Source organism: Spermophilus citellus, assembly GCF_964194105.1.
Source record: "Spermophilus citellus genome assembly, chromosome: 3".
In the NCBI taxonomy this organism is placed as follows: Eukaryota; Metazoa; Chordata; class Mammalia; order Rodentia; family Sciuridae; genus Spermophilus; species Spermophilus citellus.
This window is the reverse complement of record NC_138184.1, coordinates 91272484-91284117: the sequence shown is the minus strand read 5'-3', so window position 1 is coordinate 91284117 and position 11634 is coordinate 91272484. Positions and strand designations below refer to the sequence as shown.

The window sequence follows — 11634 nt, the reverse complement described above, 5'->3', positions numbered from 1 at the left end:
AGGGTCAGGCCAGCATCCTCTGGCCCTGGCAGCTGCGACTGGAGGAGCCTCCCCACTCACCTGCCATGGTCAGTGGGCTTCCGTCCTCGTCCTGAGCACAGGCGGCGTGCAGGGTGCCCACGGCCCGTCCTGCTGGGGCCAGTGTGTGCGCAACCTTGGCCTCAGGGTGTGTGTGCACAGACACTAGTCACACGTCTACACCCGTGCGCTGCTCACTTGGGTGCATGCACACTCACACCCACCCCCCCAGCCTAGCGTGGTGGAAGCCGACCTGCGAGCTCCCACCTGGCTGTTGAGCCTTGGGCACAATCAGGCCTCGCCTCCGCCCTCCAGCCCCCAGTCACAGGCCCCAGAGGGGAAAGTGCCCTGCCCGTGGGGAGGGGGCTGGAGATGGACATAGAGGCCCTTCCCCCATGGGAGGGGCTGTGTCTGTCACCAGTCATCATGCCCGCCCTTCCTTGCCACAGACGGTCTCGCAGGAGGGCCCGGCACTGTCTGGACAGACGCCTTCCACACTCCCACGCAACTGAGCACACTGTGTAATGGCCATGACCGGAGGACATGAACAGAGTGGACAAGGCTCCTCCTCCACGCCCCTGTCCCAGTGTGGACGAGACCTTCACACAGAGGACAGTGCAGCCACCAGACGGAAGGGCGACTGCCCCTGGCCTGGCCCCCCCAGCTCACAAGGCCCTGGAGGAGCATCTGAAGACCTGAGGGAGGGTCCCTTCTGTCCCCCTGCAGCCCGTGACAGAGGCAGATGCACCAGGCCCAAGAGGAGTGGATTTCAGGTCACCAGCAGGTGAGGCAGACAGGAAGCCACGGGGACCCAACTCCGGCGCTGGGTGCAGTGAGGAGGAAGGGGGCAGGCACCCCAGCTCCTGCCCTGTGAGAGCACCTGCCCAGGCAGAAGGGAGCTGGGCAGGGGAGGAGGGCGCCCCTTTGGACCAGGCCAGCTGCCGGAGCTCCCGCCCACCTGGGACACAGCCCCGGGCAGGCCACGTGGAGCCCAGTCTCCTGAAGCTGCTCCAGCAGAGCCTGGGGGGAGGGCGGGGCAGCCTGCCCATCCCAGCGAGGAGAGGGCAGCCGGCCAGCAACTGGGGGTCCTCTAGAGTCATGGCCAAGGCAGCTCCACACCTGTGACCAGTGGCTGTGGTTCCAGCCCTTCTGGCACTCTCTAATGAAGCTGTCCAGCGGGGCTCAGTCAGCCTGGGCCTCCTGCAGGAAGCAAAGGGCACACTAATTGGGCCTCCTCGGGCGCCATGGACGCAGCAGGCGTCCCTAAGCACCTGGGGAGAGAACAGGGCCTCATGGATGGTGGCCCCAGCCCAGGCAGGGGCAGCAGGGCCTGAGCTTGGCCTCCCCAGGTGGCTCCACCTTCCCAGGGGCCGCTCCTTGCTCCTCAGCAGCAGGTGGTTAGCAGGGGGCAGCCCCGGATATGCCCATCCTCACCCCAGACCCTGGGGCGTGACGTGGTTTGCAGGATGTGTGTTGAGGGCCTTGTTGGCTCCTCAGCTAGTGGGAAATGGGGACAGTACCCTAGGTCACTCCCAGGGCAGTCACAGGGGTCCTGTGGCCGGCCTGGTGCTGGGCTGCTGCACAAGGACAGCTCCGGGGCCACAGCAGCTGCAGGTGGAGGGAGAGCCACTGCCCGGCAGTGGTGACCTCTGACTCCCAGAACCACAGCAAGTGGGGGAAGTGGGTCACAATGGCCATGAGAAGCTGACACCGAGGATGGCGTTCCTGTCTGAGCACCCCATCCCCCCGCAATCGCGGCCGAGAGCCCGAGCTGGCCCCTGAGGCTGCACACACGAGACAGTGGTGTCCCAGAGAGCCATCGCCTTGCTGCTGAAAGGATCCAGGAGACAGGCCTTCTGCTCTGCCCAGCCCCCACGGCTTCTGCCTTCCTGCCGTTGTAGACACAGGGAGGGAGATGGCCGCTCAGTGACCAAGTGACCAAGATAGCATGCACTGGGACGACAGGGAGCAGGACATAGGGGGTGACAGGACAGGACCTGGAGCCGCAGGGTGCTGGCCTCACACCAACAGTAGTGTCTGTGGCCAGCTAGCCACTAGCCCATGGCTAAAGCCCGGGGTCTTAAAGGGCTGCCAGGGTTTGGGCTGAGCAGCTCCAGGGCACAGTGGCAGCAGCACCTGACACCAGAGCTTGTCTGGTGCACAGAGACCCGGCATGTCCCCAGAGAGGACACAGCAGGCCCGCGACAGCAGAGCCTGGCCTGGAGCACAGAGACCCAGCCATGTCCCCAGAGAGGACATGGGGCCCCTGACAGCAGAGCACAGAGACCCGGCCACATCCTTAGAAAGGACATGGGGGCCCCAACAGCAGAGCCCAGCCTGGTGCACAGAGACCCGGCCACACCCTCAGAGAGGACACACAGCGGCCTGGACAGGCGTGGCGCACACCGTTATTTATTGCATGAACCCTCCAGTGCTCCCCTGTGTTCTCATGACCCAGAAGAACAGGACTCAAGGAGGCGTCTCCTGCGCTCAGCTCTGCTGACCGCAGGGCCAACACCAGGGCTCCTGACGTCCACAGGCATGCTGACCTCAGAGGCACAAGCCACCCACCCAGCTGCCGAGACCCATGACTCCCTGACAAGTGCCGGTGACACGACTTCAACAGTAATGTCCTGAGGGCTCTCAGGTGGAGCAAGTGCGAGGAGGCCTTTCCCAGAGGCCCAGGCAGCCCTGCTGGCCAGGACCACAGTGACCACACTGCCTGCTGTGCAGCCTAGAGGGCTCACCAGGGCACCAAGGGTGACAGGGTGCACAGGCAGCACCAAATGGTCCCCATCAGAACCCTAACCAACACAAAATCACCCTAACCACTCGAAGTCCACAGTCCGGGGCCAGGAGGTGCTGTTTGGCCGGAGTGTGATGCAGTGCGTGAGTCCTGGCCTGGGGTCCCAACGGCCGGCTGTGGAAAGACAGTGACAAGCCAGGCAGGTGTCCCTGGTAGGACTAGTGCCCCATGGTGGAGGTGCCCTGAGGAAAGCGAGAGGGCTAGGCGTCGGGGCTTCGGGAAGGGACTGTTTGCACCTTCACAGAGGGGAACAGGACATGGGCTCGCAGGCTGGGCCATGCCGTTCCTCGGGTGGGCGCTGCCACCTGGGCCCAGCCAGCACCGCAAGGCCTTCTCGCAGGGTGAGCAAGGCCATGTGCAGACAGCGCTCGGGGACAGGCCACAGTGGGCCAACCTGCCTTCCAGTCTGAAGGTCAGCTCCGTCCTTGCGCATGAGACTCGGTGCCCACCAAACTGAACTCGGAAGCAGAAACGATGCCCCAGGCCCGGGAGTGCTTGGCCACACGCCCCCAGCAGCCGTGGGTGTGCGAGCAGATTGCTGACCGTGAGCCGCTGCCCAGCGGCTCAGAAGCCCTGCAGCTCGGGGATGTTCTGGTACAGGTCCAGGGTCTCGGGGTTGGAGAAGGCCCCGCGGTGCTCCACTGCCTTGCCCGCCAGGATCTGCTTCACGGCCACCTCCACCTTCTTGCCATTGAGCGTGTACTGCATGGGGAACAGGAGACAGAGCACGGAGGTGAAGCCTGGACAGGGAGAGCGAGCAGGGCCCCCACCAGCGTCCAGAGATGCCATGAAGCCCAGACTGACTTTCCTAATGCCCATCACACGATCAGATGGAAATGTCACACCCCGGCTGGTCCTGGAGTGGGCACACAGTCGCCACTGGGCCCTTTCTCAGAGCACAGGGTGGGAATCCATGGCTCATCCCCGACTCCCAACAGGCACCTGAGCAGGAAGTTTTTAATGAAGACGTGACCTTGCCACCCCGTCTGGGGGCCTGTGGTGAATCCCTTCGCCTGAGCTGGCTTCCTCCACTGTGAAGTGAAGGTGACTGTGCCTGCCCCAGGGACCATGAGCAGGGGACACAGGTCACCAAGAGATGCTTCAGAGGGCCTGGCTATGGTATTCCATTATGGCTGACTCTTACTTCATTCCACGCCCTCGTCATCCACTACATTACACTACGAGGCCCGCCCGCGACCTCAGGGGGCACTGCCCTCCCGGGCTAGACCTGCCGGCCTCCCCAAGTTCCAGGAGCTTCCCCCAGAGCCACCCAGCCCGGGAGGCTGTGGCCTCTTCTCATGGCCAGGTTCTTCCCGAGTGTACAGGGCTCCCTCTGGGATCGGCAGCCGGCATCCACCGGGAACCCCACAGGCTGGGCCGCGTGTGCCCGTGGGCAGGACCGCCACAGCCCTGCAGCCCCAGGCCCCATGGCGCCCGAGTTCTACACCAGTTTTTACCCAAGGCTCAGTTAATATTCATGCACTGAAAAGACTCAGCCAATGCGTGACCAGTTAAGGATCTAAGTGCCAGCTTCCCAGGGGCCACCTGTCACTCCAGCATGTGCCATAGGCCCCTCATGGTGCCACCTCCCGGGGGCTGTGCCACACTTCATGTGGGGCTCACACGCTGGCAACAGCCTCCTCTGGTGGCAAGAAAGAGCCGAGAGCCCTCCTGGCAGCAGGCCAGCACCCAGGTGACCAGGGAGAGGCCCCAGGAACGGGGACACTCGTCAGGACCAGAGTCTCAAGGACTTTCTTTAGAGTCAGTGGCCGGCCAACCAAAGACTGGGTTCCCCTCCATCAGACAGGGCCTGCCTCGGAGCTTCCTGGTCAGTAAGGGGGACCAAGAAAATAAGCTTGTTCCAGCCACCAGTGTCCCTCCCTCCCTGCCTCCCTCCCTGCCTGCCCTGATCACTCACTCACACGCTGACTCAGTCACTAACTCGCTCACTCACACACTGGTTCACACACACACACACACACACACACACTCCCTCTCAGTCACTTACGCACTCACTCTCTCTCACTCACCAGCACAGGCTGAGCAGGGAGAAGCCCTGGCCCCCAGCCCCCCAGGCCCTGCGGACAGCGGTGGGTGACGGTGACGCGGCAACTCAGAGGGGTCAGGCACGCTGTTGGGATGGGAGGGAGCCAGGGAGGCTGAATGGGCCACAAGCCACCTCTCTGCTCTTGGAGCCCAGCCACGAGGTGGCTGACTGGCCCCAGTGACAGTGAGAGCCAAGCCACCAGGATGACATTCAGGCCCTGAGGCCCCTGCACTGCCAAACCAGCACTGTCACAGCCCAGCTCAGGGGTGCAGACCAGGCTGGGGGATGCCCATCAGTGGCCCCAAGGCAGGCCTAAGGGAACAGGTAAGCCAGGGCTTAGGGGAGTGCCAGCCAGGACCCGTCCCACGGGGCTCGCAGCTGTCCCTTCTGTCCCAAGCCCTCTCCTCACGCCACAGCCCAGACATGGGGAGGGTCCAGCTCATCTCTCCCGAGCACTCCCAGGACCCTCAGTTGTTATGGTGGGAGCGGCACTGTTCCAGGGGGCAGAAGGAGCGCTGTCCAGCAGACCATGGCCCTCGCCTGGGCAAGGCTGGGGCGCCCGGGGCTCCCCATGCAGGGGCCATCCCGCCTCCAGCAAGGCCCAGAACTCAACAGCCAGGAACTCAGCTGGCCTCTCCTGAAAGTGGCTCAAGCTCCTGGTGACTGTGCCCCCACCCAAGGACACTGGGGAGCCCCGCCCTGAGCCCTGGTCAGTCCAGACCATGGCATCTGAGTCAGCCTCACGGTGACCTCGTGCTCCATCAAGCAGGGGCAGCTGGTGTGGGCAGCGAGGGGCCAGGACAGCAGGGGACAGAGGCCGGAGGAGGGAGGATGATGAGCCAGGGCTTGGGCGCAGTTTGGGAAGGACCTGGTGAGAAGACGTGGCTCTTCAACAAGCCCAGGGGACAGAATGGAGCCCTGGGCCCTGAACCGGCTGGCTGAAGGAGCACCGAGACCTCACAGGGGCAGCAGGGCCACGACCCCAGGCGTCTGTCTCCCTGCAAGGGGCCAGCGTCTCCACAGACTGTCAGCAAGTCCCCAACCAGGGAGAGGACAGAAGCTCCCAGCAGCGGGTTCTCCACATAGCCACCATGACGAGGCACAAGGACACCAGGAAGGGAGCCCAGCACCGCAGACATGGACGTGGGTCCACGGGAAGAGGGCAGCCACTGTCCCCAGTGGGAAGAGGAGGAGCAGCGCCCGCCCCTCCTGCAGAGGTAGCACAAGGACACCAGAGCATCTCTTTAAGGCAGAGACAGTGACCCAAGCTGCTGAAGGGTCCCCAAGTCAGCGTGTGGCAGAGGCCCTGGTATCCCCAAAGCCATTTCCAGGTGAGCCCACAGCCCCCAACACTCACCAAAACACAGCCCACTGCCCCCAAGGCCACCGCCCCTCTGAACGAGCAGCACTTCTGTAGTTCATCCCACGGCCACCATCTTGGGGACTCTGTGTGCACAGGTGCCCTGGGGCTTGACCCAGAGGCACCGCTCAGCAATACAGGAGGTCGCTGTGACCTTCTGAGGGACCTGTCTCCTCCCCTAATCCAAGCAGGGTGGGTGGGTACCGCTGAGGACCTGCCTCTGTGCAGGGCGGGCGCCCAGAGCCCCCGCAGAGCTGGGCCCAGGTCCTCACCACAGCCTGGCAGCGTCACCCTGGCACACCCATGTCACCAGGTGGTTCAAAGCTGTCCTGGAGGGGAGAGGAGGGGAAGATGGCGCTGCTGGCCCCAGGACCCCGACACAGGCACCATCTCCGGTGCTGGCCAAGGGACCAGGTTTCCAGGATGAGGCTGGGCACGTACCGGGATGCCCTGGGTCTCCAGGATGAGGCTGGGCACGTGGCGTGCTGACAAGCCCAGGCGGATGGCCTCGCGGACCCGCTTCACCAGCTCGGGCCGGAAGGCGTGCCCCGGAACCATCTTCAGGAAGAGGATCACCCTCTCCTCGCCGTCCCTGTTGTACTGGGGGACGCACAAGCTGTCCCCCACCTCCTCGAAGGCTTCCACTGTGGAGACAGAAGGCCCTTCTGTAGGCTGGGGACACCCATCAACTGGGCGGAAGGCAGGGAGGGTGCCCGGCCACCAACCTGGCAGGGAAGCCCACATCCGTCCTCAGCCCACCTGGGAAAGTGCCCTGGGGATGTTCATAACCAAGTGGGAGGGCAGCCACTGCTGGGAGCCAGTGCTCAGCCACGCCTGGACTGGGCAGGGCCTCCAGGAGCCCATGTGGGCCGGGCTTGCCAGTGACAACTACAACTGGGCAGGTCCCTGCAGTGGCTCCATAGGGGAGGCCAGGCGTCTCCACCCTGGTCATACAGACTGGGTGCTGGCCTGAGCACCAGAGGCAACCCCCACCCAAGAAGGCTGATTTCAGGGCCTGGGTGGGGCTCGAGTCCCTGGGTCAGGCAGCTCAGTGTGCCCCAGGGGACTCCACTGGGCGGTCGTGAGACTCGAAGGTCTGCACTGACTGCACCTGGTGTCTGCAAGGTGCTGTGTGGCCTTCAGCACTCACACAGCCTCTCTGTGCTTCTGTTCCCTCACCCTTTAAGCCTAAACACCGTCAGCTGGCGGTGAGGAGGGAACGTGACAGGGAAGGGGCCGAGCGACCTACAGCCCTTCTGAGGTCTAGGTCTCAGTTTGGGCCACAGGAAAGAAGTTGTGCTTAAATGTCCATCCTCGCCCTGGTCAAGCCACAAGGAAGCTGACCAGGAATCGACCCATAGGCACTGCCTAGGACCCGGGGCCTGGGGGGAAGGGAGGGCGGGGCGTACCGATGTTGTAGATCTCCGAGCTGCCGAAACGCACTCCGTTGGGGTTGAGCGTGCCGTCGCTGGAAAGAGGCAGGGTATGAGAGGAGCCGTGGCCAGCAAGTCCAGCCCCACCCAGGCACCAGCGGGCCAGTCGGCAAGGGCCTCACCTCCCACAGCCAGCCCTCTGTGCTCCACGGCCCCCCTGGACATCGAGGGACCCTGTCCACAGACTTCAGCCCTCACCACCCTTCTCACCTGCAGTGTCCTCCCTACCGGGGACAAGGCCACACACAGCCCCCCTCCAGTGATAGACACTGGCCAGGCCTTGCCCTGGGCCTCCCACCCCACGAATCCCCCACAACCCACACCCACCAGGCCAGGAACCAGAGTCAGCCCAGTACAGGGAGGGCACAAGATGGGGGACGTCCACCCACATGACAGCAAGACAAGGGCTGGGACCCTTCCCCAGAGGGGTCTTGGGTCAGAGACAGCACAAACCCAGGCTCAGGGTGGGAAGCACAGAGCACCCAGGGCCGGGGACAGGGTGGAGGAGGGCCCCAGCAGGGCTGCAGAGCACCCTACTCAGGCAGGCAGGGTGCCGAGGGGGTCACCCCTCCCAGGGAAGAGCCTCCTTCCCGGGTCCCCCAGGAGGGTCCTCCCGGGAAGGGAAGCCCACCAGAGCCTCACCTGCGGCCAAGCATGACGATGCCCCCGGTCCTGGGGTTGATTCTGCAGTAGTCACCATGCGCCCAGACACCTGAGAAGAGGCAGAGCCACCGGTCACTCAGGGAATGCAATCAATGTGGCCTGCCCAGGGCAGATGGGATGCCAGCCGGCGGACACCACGAGGCCCAAACAGGTGCCACATGAGGCTGGGGTCAAGAGGGGACCCAGGGAACCAGAAGCTCCTGCCCCAGGAGCAGTCCCATGGCAGGATGGCCACCCACCCAGCTCTGACACGGGGACCTGGGGAGATAGCACCTGGGGACACCAGCAAGGCCACAGGACAAGAAGAGTGAGCCCACATTCAGCGTGCAGGCTCCTCGGGCAGCAGGGCACATGGAGGGCTGAGTGTAGGACAAGGCTGGCCTTGGGGAGGGCAGTGGGGGCCAGGCGGGGGCCAGGCGAGGGCCAGGGCTAGGCTGGGATGACAGCCGTGTGGCCAGGGGAGCCTCCTGTACCAGCACAGAGAGGAACTCCAGCGAACCTGTACCCTGGGCTTCAGCCTCCTGAAAAGCCCAGGAGCCACACCCAGGAAGGGAAGCTTCCCAGGGTGGCTGACGGAGGGCTCCGCCCCCCACTTCCCACTTGACTCAGGGCTGACCTACAGCCCTGAGGACCGTCCTCATTAGCCCGCTGGCTCCTGTGGTGTCAGCACAGCGCCCTCAACAAGCCCCGCAGGGGCTTGGTGGGGACTCGCCCAATGCCTGTTGCAGGGAGCCGGGTCCCCACACCCAGGGCCCTGCGAGGAGGGAGCGGCTCACGGGGGCCATCGGCCTCCCGGGCCGAAGATCCACACCGGGGCGTCAAACATGGGCTTCTAGAAGGTACGACAGAGAAGAGCAGCACCTCAGCTGCAGCAGACTCAGGGGCAGTCCCACCTGCCCCATCACGTGTGCGTGGCACCAGTCTCCCTGAATCCAGGGGACATTCCTGCCTTCTCTGGGCTGCTTGGTGCCTGGGCCTGATGACCAAGGCTCTGGAAATGTGGAGGAAAAGGAAGGTGCAGGTGCGCCTAGGAGACCTTCTTTTATGAAAATGTCACCAGGAAGCTCATTGGCCTCCTGCAAAGCCAAGCTGAGCGGAGAGTCCAAGGGAGGCCACCGGCCTTGGTGGCCACGCAGGGAGCGGCTGCTAGCACAGGCCCCAGAGCACACTTCCCTCCACAGTGCCCGGCCAGACCTTCGGACCCGAGCTGCGACTCCAGCCCCATGTCTCCTGAAAGCACGGTTTTGTGAAGGGCTGTAGGTGACACCAGAGGTCTCCCGGGGTCTGTCCCTGCCGAGGCCTAAATCCTTCTTAAGTCTGCCTCTGACTTGTTTTTAAGTGTTTTATTATGATTTTTAAAAATATGCTAGGGGCTGGGGCTGGGGCTGGGCGGTAGAGTGCTCGCCTAGCACGTGCAAGGCCCTGGGTTCGACCCTCAGCACCACATGGAAATAAATAAATAAGATAAAGGTATTATTGTGCCCAATTACACCTAAAAAATATTTTAAAATAAGCCATAAGGAGAACAAGAACAGCCCGTGAACCCGCTCCTGTGCCCCTCACTCACTGTCCTGGGTCACTCGCCCTCAGTCACATAGAAATTCTTTTTCAGAATTCACACCAAAAGGGACACCTGCCCTCTGTCCTAACCCTCGGATTTCCCCGGCCATCCCCTGGTCGTCCTTTCCCCGCACACGGCCCGCCTGTATCTGCCCTGACAGGACAGGGTGAGGCCTCTGAGCCTGTGCAGGAGGGAGGCTCTCTGTGCAGCTCCCTGTGCTGCAGGAGGCCATCCACTCTGCCCAAGGCCAGCAGCCCCAGGTCCCATTCTGGGTCACCCCACATTTATTTGTATCTCCCACCTGTCCCCAGGAAGTACTGGGGAGCTTCTGTGACGTCAGGCATCAAGATGGCATTAATCAAAGGGACCAGAAACCCACCCAGGGTAAGAGGAGGACCCAGGGCAGGGCTTCCAGCTCTGAGTTTCCAAGACAAAAAATGGACGAATGGCACAAAGAATTTGTCTTCTCCAAGAAGGAGTATCAGAGTCAAAAGAGAGCTTTCTTCCTGAATTAGTCCAGAAAGACATACTTCACACAAATCCCCGCATCTGACAAAAATTATAGAACAAAGCTGGTCTCCAAGGAGCAGCCCTGCAGAGGACATGGGGGCATCCTTTCCTGGACGGATCTTGGATCTCCGAGCGGAGTTTCCAACCCTGTGACCTCCCTTCCCACGGCAGGAGCCCCTCCCAGGGCCATGGGAAGGGAAGAGCACATCCCTGCAGACTCAACAGCAGGACGAGGCGGGCAGCAGGGGAGGCTGGGCCTCACGGGTGCGCTGCACCCTGCGTGGGAGGGGCATCCCCCCCAAACTGGCGCCCAAGGCCAACATGCAAGGATGCAGCCACTCCTGCTTAGTCGCCGGCCACGTTCTGACTCGCACACGCGGAGTGTGCAGAATCATGTGAGCCGGGGGCAGGCAGCGTCTAGCGGAGCAACTGCGGCAGGGGCCTGCTGAATTCTGCCTTCTGCAGCAGCCACTCACAGAGAGGGAGGTGGGACCCCCGGGAGAAGAGACTCCCCTGGCCAGGGCAGAGGCCGGTGACGCTTCCCTGCGTAAAGCCCTCTCCCTACACCTCCAAAGGGCTGGGCAGTGGCACCAGGGCAGGAGGAGGAAGGAGAACCCAGCCCAGGGGTCCCCACCCTCCCAAGGCCACCTGCAGGCAAACCAGGGGCTTGGCCAGCGCCGGCACAGGGCTGGGTGCAGGGACAGGTGGGGCTCGGCTGCGCCCAGGGGAGCCTCCCTTGACACAGGGGAGACAGAACACATCCAGGAACAGCAGCCTGCGTGGACAGCCGCCCTGGCCTCGGGCTGGGCACAGCATAGGCACAGACCCACCTGGGAACCTGGAGAAGTAGGCCTTGCGGTACTTGCTCCCATTCTCGTCGTTCCAGAAGTGTGTGGGCTGGCAGGGCAGGGGCTTGGTGCACACCAGCTCTCCGCTCTCCCCCCAGACAGCCTTCCCTGGCGAGGGTAGTGGGAGGTCAGGCCCTGCTCTGCGGCCCTCCTTCCCCAGCTCCTCCAGCCCCACTCACTCCACGCCTGCAGGGCTTCCAGGAGGCCACACTCGGGTCCACCCCAGCCCCGGCCCTCTCTGCCCGCCTCGAAGGCAGGCTTCACCGTTCCCTGGACACGCAGCAGCACAATCACCACGCGGCCCACAGCACACACGGGCTCAGGCATGCTGGGCTGCTGCGGGAACCAACCTTGCTATCCGGCCAGGCCGCCGGATGCCTCAGCCTGC

At 63.5% G+C, this 11634-nt stretch overlaps 1 protein-coding gene across 2 annotated transcripts in view; it reads right to left on the bottom strand.

The window, feature by feature from the left end:
- Positions 1–2414: 2414 nt before the first annotated feature.
- AACS (acetoacetyl-CoA synthetase) overlaps positions 2415–11634 on the bottom strand; it is a 45186-nt gene continuing 35966 nt past the window's right edge. The window contains exons 14-18 of one of the 2 annotated variants that reach the window (XM_081285254.1): positions 11229–11354; positions 8307–8376; positions 7641–7699; positions 6673–6875; positions 2415–3526 (exon numbers count right to left, since the gene is read on the bottom strand). In XM_081285254.1, the coding sequence (XP_081141380.1) occupies positions 3389–3526; positions 6673–6875; positions 7641–7699; positions 8307–8376; positions 11229–11354 (596 nt within the window). In that variant the 3' untranslated portion in view covers positions 2415–3388. The remainder of the gene's footprint in view (positions 3527–6672; positions 6876–7640; positions 7700–8306; positions 8377–11228; positions 11355–11634) is intronic. The other variant, XM_081285255.1, reaches the window with a different exon arrangement.